The 15196-nt window shown below is 42.0% G+C and overlaps 3 protein-coding genes and 1 long non-coding RNA gene across 4 annotated transcripts in view; 1 reads left to right on the plus strand and 3 right to left on the minus strand.

Moving 5' to 3' along the window:
- The window catches only part of LOC308325602, a 276903-nt gene that overhangs the window by 245657 nt on the left and 16050 nt on the right, over positions 1-15196 (minus strand). The window lies entirely within an intron of this gene.
- LOC308325560 (7-alpha-hydroxycholest-4-en-3-one 12-alpha-hydroxylase-like) lies at positions 1182-2702 on the minus strand (the record flags this gene model as incomplete). The annotated part of the gene is made up of 1 exon (XM_080778093.1): positions 1182-2702. The coding sequence occupies one exon, from the start codon at positions 2700-2702 to the stop codon at positions 1182-1184; it is 1521 nt and encodes a 506-aa protein (XP_080634219.1).
- LOC308325524 (7-alpha-hydroxycholest-4-en-3-one 12-alpha-hydroxylase-like) lies at positions 3884-6180 on the minus strand (the record flags this gene model as incomplete). Its single annotated transcript, XM_080778047.1, has 1 exon — positions 3884-6180. The coding sequence occupies one exon, from the start codon at positions 6178-6180 to the stop codon at positions 4645-4647; it is 1536 nt and encodes a 511-aa protein (XP_080634173.1). The 3' UTR covers positions 3884-4644.
- LOC308325181 (histone H2B-like) lies at positions 13249-14638 on the plus strand (the record flags this gene model as incomplete). The annotated part of the gene is made up of 2 exons (XM_080777605.1): positions 13249-13365; positions 14402-14638. 2 exons carry the CDS (start codon positions 13249-13251, stop codon positions 14636-14638), a joined length of 354 nt encoding a protein of 117 aa, XP_080633731.1.

Raw genomic sequence — 15196 nt, forward strand, 5'->3', positions numbered from 1 at the left:
CCCAGAGAATATAATTTAATGCACAATACACCTGAATACCCAGCCACAGGTTTAAATAAAGAGGAGCTGAGACGTGTTTTTCCCAGTACAAAAATATAATACTTTATTTAGGCTCAGGGCAGGCTCAGGGCAGAATGAGAATACTTATACTTTTAAAAAAGGAAGGGTCATCAGGTTAGAAATGCATTTGAACAACCTATTTTAAAGGGGATGACTACAACATGTATCAGAAAAGAGGTTAAAATGTCATCAGTCACTATAGCTTCATAATATTACCGGTACAGTCAGGGGTGCAGTGGTGTCTACACAGGAGGAAGCCAGGGAGTGAGGGAGGTGAGGGGAAATGTAATAGTTTCACCACCACCACCAAACGGAGCGCACAGTCACACTTCATTCACACTCACTGTAAAGCACAAAATAAAAATACACAAAAAGTTAGAAAAAGAGTTAACATGCACTAACCCAAATGACAAAACCTTGAATGATTACTGTTGCAGATTTACAGATTTAGGAATCGTAAAAACAGAATACCATAAATGAAACAGCATGATAACTATTTTGTACCATTTTGAGCATTGTATGATTGTATAATATCATGGCAAGTGCAAAGTGCAATAACTGTGAAAACAAAAAGCAGCGTAACTTTACAACCCATAGAATCACTTTAGACATTAAAAACACTTGACCAAAAGCCCAATTATTATTTACCACCATTGCCATATGGTTCAAAAGTACAGCTCATTTCATTTTGACAGCTTCAGACATTTAGCAGATGCTTGTCTCATTTGTAAGATCTTAAATGGACTTGCACCTCCACCACTGAAACAGTTCATAGATGTGCAATGTTTTACTGCACAGGGGACAATTGTCCCTGTCAAATACATTTATATTCGCAATGGGCAGAATATCGTATAAACAAAAATGGAGTTGATATATATATAAAGTCCAAGAGGGATAAGCACTCAGAGGAAAATAAATCCACGTACAATGATGAAGAAGGTACACGGTCTATAGCTTCCAGTAGAAAAGTTTATTAATATCATAATGTACAAACAATGTTGTTCATCAAGACACAGATTACAGTTATAAGAAAAGCCAGTACAGATCATCATTCTCACATGATTCATTTTATCAAGCAAAAGTGAACAATGAGAGATATGGCACTTTTGTGATTTATAGGATTAGAATCTGAGCCTGTGCCTGAACTGAATGTCTCTGCTAGGGTGAGCGGCTCCAAAACCCCATCGTTTGATGTCAATATCAGGCATCTCCTCATCTGGCTTTTTCAGCTCCAAGTCAAAGTATATCAACATGAGGAAAATGAACTGCTTCAGCTCATTGGTGGCAAAGAATCGCCCAGGACACATGGTGACCCCACCTCCCCACGGCATGTTATAATACTTCAGCTTCTTCCCTGATTTGTAAAAATCTGTTTTCCTGCTCCCATCTTGGTTTAGAAAGCGGTCGTATTTGAATGAAAGGGGCTCGGGGTGTACCTCTGGGTCTATCTGAACAGCTGTGTAAGGGAAAAGAGCCACTCTGTCACCCTCACGAATGGCGTACTCACGTCCATCCGCCATCTTCAGGGTCATGTCCTGAAGCACAGCTCTGTGTAGTAGAGCTGTGCCAGACAGTCGGAGGGTCTCCTCCACAGTACTGTCCAGGACTGGTGTTCTCATCAGCATGTCTTGGGTCAGGTCGATGAGAGGACCACCGCGCTTTACTTCTTGCCCAGTTTTCCGCAGAACCTCCTCTACCTCTGCCTTGACGGCCTTCATGGCCTCGGGATGCTTCATGAGGTAGCAGAGCAGCCAAAAGGCACCGGGTCCTGTGTTGACCTGGGATACCCACAAGATGATGGACATGTACCGGTCTTGCATAGATTCCTTCATCCCATGCTCCTCCCTCAGCTGTTGCTGGTCCCACACCCAGCCGCTGATATTGTCCTTAGCCTTGACCTTCTGAACCGACAGAGTACTCCTGAACAGTTCCAACAGCCTCTCTGCCTCCCTCTTCTCACCAGGTGACAGCCCGCCAAAGATCAGTTTGGGAAAGAGCTGGTCATATTTTCGAAACTCATAAAACAGAGCATTGGATTCGAGTCTGTCTATCTCTTTGGCTTTCTCCAAGCCCCCTGGCCCCAGGGGGGTCTCGTTGCCAAACAGAGCAAGGTATCCAGCCCTAAAGACGATGTTATAGCTGTACATAAATAGTCCACCCTCCACCCAGTCATTTTGCTCATCACCAAGGCTATGCAGCATTATGTCCTGCAAATTACTCATCATGGCTTGTGTCATTACCGACAATCCATCCCCCATTAGGTACTTGCTGTGGGGAAAGGTCTGCTCATACTCAGTTGATTCATATCCAAACATTCTGTATAACACCTGGCTAATATATATTTTAAAGTCTAGTTTTGTGCGTGCCTCCTTAAAAACAGCCCCAAAGGACAGGGGGTCCATGAGAAACGTGTAGTAAAACCCTCCCAGCTGTACCGTGAAAATGTCCCCATACTCCTGCTTCATCCTCTCCAGAAACGTTGCCATGTCCCTGCGAAACTCTAGGGCATGGCCCAGCCAGGGGATAGGTCCCCTAGCCAAAGGTGGCTCTCCCGGGCGCCGCTGACGGAATGCCCCTAGATAATACAACCCTCCGAGTAGACAGGCCAGCAAAGCAAACAGGATCGACAGCAGGACGCCCATGACTCCCTCCTCTTGCAACAGTGCAAACAACATGGTCTGATTAGGTCAGGGCCGTTAGGCTCAAATTTCATGTGTGGGGGGAAAAAACAAACTGTGCTCCTCTCCCTTGTGATTTCAGTAATTAAAAACCAGCTAGCTTTTATAGGCTTACCTTATAGTTTTACACGGGTGTTTTCAATATTGCTGTAAGGTCAGGTTGAAGCTTGAAGCTGTGTGTGTTGTCAGTGTTGGACTTATGCCACCACCTACTGGTGGGGAGTTGTTATCGAGGTGTGTCATTGTGCATCATAATGAATAAATATGCGACCAAGCTAAGTAATTCCGGTCTGCGTCCGTCGATGCAGCGACGCTTAATAGCTTATTAAAGTTCCTAGTTCTACCCAGTGTAATCTAGTAATTAGAGTAATGACACTCCCGTTGACTCTCATTGTAACAATGGAATGCAGAAGTGCTCATTCTATCTCAATGGAATAGTTCCAGCCATAGGAGCAATGTATGGAACTATCGCCCATAGGCACCCGCTTTGCGGAGATCAAAGCGTGTCACCAGTCTCTTACTAGATTACAGCTGGTTCTACCATGACAGGATAATTTTATGATGTCACAAATATGTCTATGGGCCAAAAAGAATGATAACATGCTCTCACGATCGAGTCTCACCTCCAAAAACAGTGTTAATTTCTGCTCATACAGGCCGTTGTGCTATAAGCACTGTAAGCACAACCCCCCCCCCCCCTCCCCCCTCCCTTACATTATAGGCATTGCATGACTGTGTCGTTTGCCAAAAAGAACACGTACACAATATATCCTATGAATTTATTACTAGATTAAGAGACACTCGAGTCTCGATGAAGGGGCAAACTGGGACCGAAAACGTCCATGCTTGAATAATGCATCATGGATGCTGGCTGCAAGAGCAGTGCAGTGTTCAGGATTTTTCATATTTCTTCATGAACTTAAATGCTGTTCTCTTACTTTATCAAAACTTTACTTATTTATTAAACACATGTTAACTGATATAGCTTACTGTTTTGGAACGTATGTATGAGCGAGCAGACAAATATTTGTTTCTCTTTTTTAATGTAATAGTTTATTTTTTATTTTATTTGACCAAATTTGTGTCAAGACAAAATACAGTTCAATGTACAACAGGCGATACCAAATACATAACACCACCAAAAACAGACAAAACATTACAATAATAATAATAATAATAATAATAATAATAATAATAATAATAATAATAATAATAATATAAAATTCCCCTTTTCTTGAGATTCTAACTCTCTTTTCTGTGGAACTTCTTGACTTCGGACTTTCCAGGAAATTACAACATTGACGTGTCATCTTCACCATGAATGCCATGTGCATGGTGCACCGTTTCTCAACTGGTGGTCCATGTCAGTCTCTTCTTGGAATGCATGGTCAGTGAGCACATGCAATATCTTCACAGACCACCAGTGGTCCATGGACCACCAGTTGAAATCCACTGAATACTGTATGTTGGATCTAAATTGGATTATCATACTGTATTTTACAATTGTGTTGCTTCCACAATCCTCTGAATTTACCTTATGCTCCACTGCATATAACGAGATACTTTCCAATTATGTCTGTATGACACAAAACCTTGAATGATTACTGTTGCGGATTTACATATTTTATTATTTAGGAATACACAAACTTTTGTACCGTTTACAGCATTGCATGGCTTTCTAACTGAAGTGCAAAGTGTAATAATTGTGAAAACAAAAAGCAGCATGCCTTGTATCTGATCCCATATAATATTGGCGATGAGCATACTAAACAAAAAGAACAAGGGAGGTTTATCAATATTAGAATGTGCAAAAAAGCCAGTACGGTATACAGCAATCAATCTAGCATGATTCATTTTATAAAGCAAGAGTGGACAAAGAGAGATGGCACTTTTGTGACTTCTACAATTAGAATCTAAGCCTGTACCGGAACTGAATGTCTCTACTAGGCTGCATGGATCCGAAACCCCATCGTTTGGTGTCAAAATCAGGCATCTCCTCATCTGGCTTTTTCAGCTCAAAGTCAAAGTATATCAACACGAGGAAAATGAACTGCTTCAGCTCGTTGGTGGCAAAGAATCGCCCAGGACACATGGTGACCCCAGCTCCCCACGGCATGTTATAATACTTCAGCTTCTTCCCTGCTTTGTAAAAATCTGTTTTCCTGCTCCCATCTGGGTTTAGAAAGCGGTCGTATTTGAATGAAAGGGGATCAGGGTGTACCTCTGGGTCTATCTGAACAGCTGTGTAAGGGAAAAGAGCCACTCTGTCACCCTCACGAATGGCGTACTCACGTCCATCCACCATCTTCAGGGTCATGTCCTGAAGCACAGCTCTGGTGAGGACAGGTGCGGCAGACAGTCGGAGGGTCTCCTCCACGGCACTGTCCAGGACTGGTGTTCTCATCAGCATGTCTCGAGTCAGGTCGATGAGAGGACCACCACACTTTACTTCTTGCCCAGTTTCTCGCAGAACCTCCTCTACCTCTGCCTTGACGGCCTTCATGGCCTCGGGATGCTTCATGAGGTAGAGGAGCAGCCAAAAGGCACTCGGTCCTGTGTTGCCCTGGGATGCCCACAAGAGGAGGAACATGTACCGGTCTTGCATAGACTCCTTCATCCCATGCTCCTCCCTCAGCTGTTGCTGGTCCCACACCCAGCCGCTGATATTGTCCTTAGCCTTGACCTTCTGCACCGACAGAGTACTCCAGAACAGTTTCAACAGCCTCTCTGCCTCCCTCTTCTCACCAGGTGGCAGCACGCCGTAGGCTAGTTTGGGAAAGAGCTGGTCGTATTTGCGAAACTCATAAAACAGAGCATTGGATTTGAGTCTGTCTATCTCTTTGGCTTTCTCCAAGCCCCCTGGCCCCTGGGGGGTCTCGTTGCCAAACAGAGCAAGGTATCCAGCCCTAAAGACGATGTTATAGCTGTACATAAATAGTCCATCCTCCACCCAGTCCTTTTGATCATGTCCTGAACCCACACTGTGCAGCATTAGGTTCTGCAAATTACTCATCATGGCTTGGGTCATTACCGACAATCCATCTCCCATTAGGTGCTTGTTGTTAGTCACCTGGAGAAAATTGTGCTCATACGGAGATGATTCATATCCAAACACTCTGGCTACCAGATGTCGTGCAAATTTGTTAAAGTCTAGTTTTGTGCGAGCCTCCTTAACAAAACCCCCAAAGGACAGGGGGTCCATGAGAAACGTGAAGTAAAACCCTCCCAGCTGTACTGTGAAAATGTCCCCATACTTCTGCTTCATCCTTTCCAGAAACTTTGCTGTGTCCCTGCGAAACTCTAGGACATGGCCCAGCCAGGGGATAGGTCCCCTATCCAAAGGTGGCTCTCCGGGGCGGCGCTGACGGAATGCCCCTAGATAATACAACCCTCCGAGTAGACAGGCCAGCAAAGCAAACAGGATCGACAGCAGGACGCCCATGACTCTCCTCTTGCAGGCACAACACTGTCTGAGGTCAGGCTCAAATGTTTGTGGGAAAAAAGTCAGCTGTGCTCCTCCCCCTTGTGATTTCCAGTAAAAGAACCAGACAGCTTTACAAGGCCTGTAGTCTTACACATGTTTTAAGTACGTCAGTTTTGACTAGTCATGGTTGAAGCTGCATGGGTGAAGGGTGGAGTGACAATTGTATGCCACAATAACCTATGGCTATGTGCCAAAAAGAATGATAACATGTTCTGAACTTTTACTCTGACCTTGCACTTGTAATTCACTCTCGATGAGTGCATCGGCCAAATGGCAAATAAATTCATTGGAGTTGTAAACTGGCCTGCCCTTTGGTTAAGCTAATAATAATAATAATTTCATTACATGAGATCTACATGATCCTAAATGACTATCTATGCATTTGATGTATTTATTACCTTGTGTTGTTCTTGCTTACTGTAAATCACTCTGGATTAAAGCCTGCTAAATGCCCAAATTTTAATTAGACAACACACTCCATATTTGGACGCAGCTGCATTGAGAACTGAGGTTATGGCTGAGCGGTCTCAGGTCTGCTGGCCCTCCCATTTGCCAATTTGAATATATAGGATAGGATAATATAGGATTATGTTGAATAAAGTTGGAGTCTCAACATAGCCAGGAAAGGTAAATGGAGTTGAAGGCACATTTTTGTGGTTAATCATTTTTAGGGAGATTTTTATGATAAAGGAACATTACCCCCACAGTAAGCAGTTATATAATATTAAATTACATACAGTGGGAAACAGACCAATGTAAGATAAGAGATGATAATACAGCCAGTTGAAGATAAGCTACAGGGTACTCTGCAACAAAGTTGAAGTTTAACAGCTGTTCGGCTGAACAGCTGACTTGTACATTTACAATAATATCAGATTTTTACGGATATATATATACACAGTACAAATATATTTTGTTTTTGCAGAGGATTTCCTAACTTTCTGGCATATACAATGCCTTCTTCCCAATTAGAAAGTTATGAAAGTAAATCCCTAAATGTCCTCATGCTAAAGCTTTGCCCAGGCGTTGTACAATAGTTAGTCACAAGATCTAACTATTAGTCGCCTTAACAATCACAAGGGCCTAATGGAGGTTTGCAGTGTAAAAGGCAGTGGTTTCAAAGTAGAGTCAGGTGAACGCCCAGGGGTTTAATTTCATTATAACTCAATTCACTATTATTAGTACAACATTACAGTACATTTACATTAGTACAACATATTTACGAGTGACTATTCTAAGAATACATTATGTTTCAATATAACCACTGTGAATGTTTTAACTTTGTGCAAACGTCCTTGTAGGCCTCCAATCGACCCCAACTATGACAGGTGTCATCATAGTCCAGCTAATCTGCTTAATATGTATACTCATCTTCTGCTGTGCTATTTTAAATATGTTGGAAATATAAGCTGTGTCACCTGTGTGCAGTGTTCTGTCTTCATCTTGTGTGCACACTGTACAAACTAGAGCATTATGTTCTATTGAGGGCACAGCACACACATGTTTTCAGAGTAGACAGCGATCATCCACACAGGAGCTGTAGTGGAACCTTTTATTAATTTATGGAGATTATTATTATTATTTGCCATTTAATGCATTATTTCAGATAGCTCAGTGTAGTAGGGAGACAGGAAACCAAGGGCAGAGCAGAGAAGAAACCGTCTGGGAAGCAGGTATTGAAGTGTCCCTGACCAAGACACTATAACCCCTCTGCCGGCGCTGCATTAATGGCACCCACTGTTCCTAATAGCTACTGTAGGTTACAAATGTCATGTAGCCTATGTGCAAACTGACTGCGGCAAAAATACCCCAAAGGAGTGGGGAGAATATTACTATATAATATATTTTTGAGGGACCCTATCCCCTCCCATGTCCAGCTTTGAGGGTTTGTGTAAACACAAACATTGTCCTAACACAAACATTGAATGCCACGGTGGGACTTTTAATAACCTTATATAATCATTGGGCTATTGTTCCCCTCGACCCTATAGGTTCCCTCATGCTTTAGGTGCACATTGTATCACTTGGGCAGGAACATCGGCATCCACATGCTAATGCCTACCCTTTCATGTACCATGTTGACGATGACAGAATGTGGACCTTGTCGACAAAACGTGTACTTTCCAAATTGTCGCTTGACGTGGGCACTTGCTTGACTAATGTCACATTTGGGTGCGCCACAGGGGGCTCCAGGCCACTTCTGTTGGCACCACTGCCTTGTTTTCAATACCAGAATTTTTATTGAGTTGACATGGCGGCAGGGCTGCATTCCTTCGGCGTCAACAACGTGGTACTCGAAGAGTTGTTGATGTTCTACACTAAAAGTCTGCATTCCTTTGGTGCCTTGGTATGCAAAAGGCTGGGTCTGATGAGGGCTGTGGCCTAAACTGACCTCATGTGGTTATGCACACAAATGTACGCAACAGAGGTTGTGACGTTTTCATTACGAATATTCGTTTCAAGGGGAACTTCTTATTCTCGGTTTCCAAATTACACACAAACTGTCTACATACATGATCAATTTAGGTATTTAGCAGACGCTCTTAATCCAGAGCGATTTACATTAAGCAAGAACAAAAAAGCATGGGAATACATCACATAAAAAGCATTTATCATGAAACATGCGTAAGCTAAGAAAGTAACAGTGTCTATATGCATTAAAGGAGGAGTGCATTTTCTACTGTAGTTTGTCCCCGCTGCTATTTTCTTTGTAATTTGTACTTCTATGTTCTTGTGTGCTTAGCTTTGTTTGTGTTGATGATGATTGTATTTACTGCTGGCTGTACAACAAATTGGATAATAAACCTTGACCTTGACTTCTATTGGCAGTGAGCAGATTCAGTGATCAAATAGATGATGAAATTAGACTGAAAGGGCAAAGCACAGTGACAACCCTATGAACCCTATGACAAGCATAATTTGCAATTGTATTACATTTACTTTGACTCATCCACAGATAAATACTGTGAAAACAGTCAAACTACAATGTCACAGCACCTCATAATTTGGTACTAAAAACAAAGATCTTAAAAGTCATTAGATTGTAACTTTAGAAATGTGTAGATACCCTGTATACACTTGAATGTTGGTTTGTTTACTGTTCAAAACAATGTTTCTCATTTAAGGACTTTAGTTTTAGTTTCAACCAAGGTTCATGTTTTCTTTCTTTCTTTCTTTCTTTCTTTCTTTCTTTCTGCTTTTCGTGATGTTTTGACAGGGGGCAGGGGCATTCAAGCAAGTGGCTTAATAGGCCTATGTATTTTTTTTTTCAATTTTACCGCAATTTCATTATTATTATTTACTATAGTCCTACTAGATCCCAGGAAATGACATCTGACCACAGAAGATCACAGGATCTACTGAATGTGAGGAGCAAGGTGACAAACTGACGATTGAGCCACACAGTATGCCATCCCTGATCCCTCTAGTATCTCCCTTCACAATCAGTAGATCCTGTGATCTTTTGTGGCCAGATATCATTTTCTGGGGTCTAGTAGGACTATACTAAATAATAACAAAAATGTTGTGTGCATAAAAACAAAACAAAAACATATTTAGCCACATTATAACGGTTTTGTCATATCAGCATACAACTCGTCGCTCGATGTGGACACTCGCTCGGCTAATGTCACACAGAGTATAGAGCGTTGCAGTCCCTCCCCCTTTCAGAACGACGAGTGGCCCAGGAAATGAAATGCAATGCATTTCTCCCATAGGATTTTCTTTAAGTATTTATTTAAAGACGGTTTAATGTTTTGGGCCGATCAAATAATTTATAAGAAGAAAAGCAAAACAAAGTGTTGTCTCCTGCCTTTATTTTCTTCTTTCTAATGATTTGATCGGCCCAAAATATTGTGTTCATTGTCATGATTTGTCACGATCCGAGTTGGCTTTGTCTGCGGCGTAACCGTCTTTAAATAAATACTTAAAGAAAATCATATGGGAGAAATGCATTGCATTTCATTTCCTGGGCCACTCTGAAAGGGGGAGGGACTGCAACGCTCTATAGCCTCGGAAACCCAGACATTTTTATTTCACACTCAGAGCACCACAGGGGGCTCCAGGCTGCTTCGGCACCCCTGCCTTGTTTACAATACCAGCATTTACATTGAGTTGACATGGCCGCAGGGCTGCATTCCTTCGGCGTCAACAACATGGTACACAAAAGGTTTCGAGTAGTTATGCTCTGCAGGTCCGCATTCCTTTGGTGCCATTTATAAAAGGTATAAATGTGGGCATAGCTGCATTGGGAACTCCTTATATGGTTATAGCTGAGTCAAAGAGGGGTCAGAGGTCCGCTCACCAGCCGGCCCTTCCATTAGCCAATTTTAATATTATATAGGATCCCTAATGTCTCATATATGGGCGTCGTTCTGGATTACTGGATCTCCATATATGCCTATAGGCTACTGTATATGGTCAGATTAGCGGTTTTGAACAACCAGCAATCCTAACGACTCGATGCCGAGAACTGCAGTCCCTCGAGTCCTTGCGTGCCGAGTTTGAAGTTGGTCGCTCGGACTCGGTCAAATGTGAATGACCATTAATGACATAGCGGTTGGAATAACATGTTTCAGGGCGCTCTATCATGAGAAACCTTGACCTTGACTAATATTGGCATTGAGCAGTGTCCCTGGCAAATAGATGAGGGCAAGGAACTGACAGCTCCCTATTAGCATATGATGTAAGAGCAAGTACGTGACCTTGTTAACTTAGGTTAATGTTTGATTCTTCTTTGGCTTCCTTACAGACAATGCACCAGCATATAGATAGCATAACATTCAAACAACAAAAACACAGCAAGCACAGCAAAGAGCATTCAAAGAGGACACAACCCTCAGCATTGCTTTGCGGTTGAGGTCGGTGCAACTGCCATACCAGGCCGTGAAGCAGCCAGTCAGGATGCGCTCTGTGGTGCCTCTGTAGAAAGCTTTTAGAACTTTGGGCTGTGCCCAGACCAGCTTTCTTGAGTCATCTCAGGAAGTAGGTCTTTTTTTTATTGGGATATGAGGTATCAGTATTAACGCTTGTTAATTATAACTCATCAGAGCATTTTTGAGGGGCGCTAGCAACTCCTATGCTCAGCTTTGTGTGACTGTATGTATCCCATAGCGATTATTTGATTGGCTGAGGGCTTAAAAAGTGAGGATAGAAAGGTGAGGACAGAAAAGTAATTGGCCGGAATGTGATGATGTATGATGATAAGAGGGCCCCTCACTTGTGTGGGACAATTTTGTGTGTTGGACAAATGGACAATTTTGAGTGTTTGTGTAAACACAAAGATGGCGCACCACAGGGGGCTCCAGGCCACTTTTGTTGGCAGTACCACTGCCTTGTTTTCAATACCAGCTTTTTTATTAAGTTGACATGGCAGCAGGGCTGCATTCCTTCGGCGTCAACAACATGTACTCACAAAGTTGTTGATGTTCTACCCTAAGTCTGCATTCCTTTGGTGCACCTCATGTGGTTATGCCCACAGATTTATGCAACAGAGGTTGTGAATGATGTTTATTACGAATATGGGGAACTTCCATATTACGGTAGGCACAAATTGACTCATACATCACGTGACAATGACCATTAAACAGGGTTTTGATATACTGTTTCAGGGCGCTCTTCGCCGCTCTATCATTAGAAACCTTGACCTTCACTAATAGGACCTATATTGGCCATTGAGCAGGTATCCGTGATTAAATAGATGATGAAGAAATGAGACTCAAAGGGCAAGGTGAGAGCAAGTGACCGTGTTAACTTAGGTTAATGTTTGGTTAATGTTATCTCCTTTTCTTTTTTTGCCATTTTATGAAGTGCCGTGCCTGCCTACATTCGCAGAATACAGTCCAAAGAAATAGAGTTTGACACTCCAAAATAAGACCTTTAAAGAGCAATTGGGATTTTTTTCTTTGCAGATTATTTTTGAGCGGCGCGAGCCCCTCCTATATATATATATAGGCTACAGCTTTTGTCCCCACAAAATGTCCGCAATACAAATGCCATTAACAATGAAGGGAAATTTTACGTCATTTTGTCACCACACGTCTCATATTTGCCATCGACAATGAAAGGAGAAATTAGGTCAAATGTCCGCCAAATATGATGTAAAATGTCCGCAATACAAACATATATGCCATTGACAATGAAGGGAACATTTACATCATCTTGTCCCCACACGTCTCATATTTGCCATCGACAATGAAAGGAGAAATGTGTCTGTAAATTGGTGGCAACAGGCATTCTGATTGGCCAGTATGAGATGATGCATGATGATGTACGATGAAGAGCGCCCCTCACTTCACACGGGTGTGATTTTTTTATTAAAATAAATTACGATGATGACTGCAACTTGACTAGGTGTTATGCAGTAGCCTATATTTATTTTTAACTGTTATGCCGAGACTATAGTATAAACTGAGTCACAGTAGTCACGCTATTACTGGTCAACCGTGACAGACTTGTCAGTATATGAATACACATAAGCGTACGGCGGCCTATGTTTGCACACACACACACACACACACACACACACACACACACACACACACACACACACACACACACACACACACACACACACACACACAACTTAGAGTATATATATACTCTAAGACACACAACTAGTTTATCAAGAGCGACATCCAGTGGACTGAGGCAGTAGGTGACATAATGAAAAACTAAAATACAGGTATTAAACTATATACACTTCTTGAGGCCAAGAAGTGTATATAGTTTAATACGTGACAGTTACAGGCAAGAGGCTCTTGCCTGTAACTGTCACGAGTCTCACGACTCACGTTCTTGTATTTCACCTGCTGGAATCATGTGCGTGGTTGTATAGCCTACTTACTGATAGCTCGACGCACGTGAATTGAATTCTACTAATGATGCCTAATTCAGTTATTCGCGCATGCTGGTCGCACATATAAAAGCAGTCTCCCTGCTCGCTGTAAAATCGGGATGATCATTCCTAATTTATCCTAAAGTATACATCATATTCTGCCTATAACAAATATAACATCGCTTTGTAAAATGACAAACGATATAGCCAAAAAGAGGGGAAAGGCCGGGTCTACTGAGAAAAAGACGAGAAGAAAGGTTAAGAGAAGAGAGACTTATGCAATGTACATCTACAAGGTTTTGAAACAGGTGAGTGGATGTCTTGACTGCAGTCTGACAGTAGGCTACAAAGTATCTATTTTACACGTGCAAATGTAGAATAACTACTTTTTACTGTCCCAAAAAGTTGTTTTAGATTGAAGTATTAACAGTTTGCAGAATTACAGTAGGCCTACATTTCAAGCACAATTTATACAAAAACTGCCAACTGTGAGTGGACGACCCAATAGCATTACACTTGTTTACAAGAAATTGGGGATCTTATAAGCCTACTTTAGAATTGGCCTACTTTAATATTATTATTACTTCAAATACAAATGATTGACCTACCAGCCTGAAATGAATAATACATTTATATTGTTCCAAGCAAGGCATTTATTTAATCTTGTCATGCTGAAAACCGTTTCCATTGTGGTCATAATGTGTATTCAATTCATACACATTTAAAGACTAATGACAATAATAAACAAGAGGACATCAACACAGTAGCAATAATAACAACACTACACTACAGCTGGGGGGGGGGTCATTTCTGGTAAGCTTCTAAGGATTTCTAGGACTGCTCTACTCTAGTACGTTTGTATAATAGCCCCTCTCGGAACCCTCCGTAAAGTTTGTTTACTTTACGTAGGGTCCCTATGCATTTATGGTATACAGACGTACATACCCTCGAGAAAGGCCGTGCTGCTGCCTTTTGGTGGTGGTGAGATGTTTCAAAAGAAGCATATCGGCTATAGGAGACAGTTTTGGCTGGCCTGCAATTCTCTCTTCCTTCCTTCCTTGACTTCCCATTGTACCGCCTCCAGCACCGGGACTGGCTAGCTGAGACAGAGCAGATCAGAGGCAGGAACGCGCAGCCCGGTGCTGGAGATGTCTCCTATAGCCGATATATGCTTCTTTTGAAACATCTCACCACCACCAAAAGGCAGCAGCACGGCCTTTCCAAGGCCTTTGTAGTGGTGTATCCTAATACTTGAGGGACCTGTTTGACTCCAGTATAATTAACAGGTTTGTACTAAATTTGGTCACCACCCGATTGCTAATAATTATCTCCTTTTGCTTAAAGGTCCATCCAGACACGGGAATCTCCAGCAAAGCCATGAGCATTATGAACTCCTTTGTCAATGACCTATTCGAGAGAATTGCTACTGAAGCGTCCAGACTGGCCCAGTACAGCAAACGCTCGACCATCACCAGCCGAGAGATCCAAACGGCTGTGCGACTGCTCCTACCTGGGGAACTGGCAAAGCATGCTGTGTCAGAGGGAACCAAAGCTGTCACCAAATACACCAGCTCCAAATGAACTCAAGGCTAAAGGGGTTTAAATCTGGGGCATGTAGTCGTGTACATATCTGCAAGACTGCAACTTGCATCAGTTGTATACTGAAAAAACCTTATTTTTTATTTTCCCTCTTTTTGGTTTTTCTTTTAAATAAATGCAAAAATGTGATTCCGGTCTGTTTTTGTTGTCTTATATCCTTTGCCTGAATGATACACATACAAGTCATGAGGTTGTCTTCATTAATAGAGCAAGATAGGACTGTAAAATGTAAAGTTGAAACTAATATAACATCAACATTAACATTTTAACGTCAATTAACTGTTCACTCGGCATGCACTGTGATTCATTAATCATTATTGTGGAAGAGCTAAAGGCTAAACTGGTTATATGATAGGCCTATTTGTATTCTAAAGGCCGGCATGGCCAGGTCAAGGGGATGCAGAATGTCTATTTTTTTTGTATATACAAGTTGGATGTTGATTTAAAACTTTCATTCCTAAGGTGCTATATTATGGAAAGTAAGTGTGATAAAGGTAAATCCCTTTAGCATGATGGCAATAACCCAAGCACATCTAATGC

Source organism: Protomyctophum bolini (genome assembly GCF_963924005.1).
Source record: "Protomyctophum bolini genome assembly, chromosome: 12".
In the NCBI taxonomy this organism is placed as follows: domain Eukaryota; kingdom Metazoa; phylum Chordata; class Actinopteri; order Myctophiformes; family Myctophidae; genus Protomyctophum; species Protomyctophum bolini.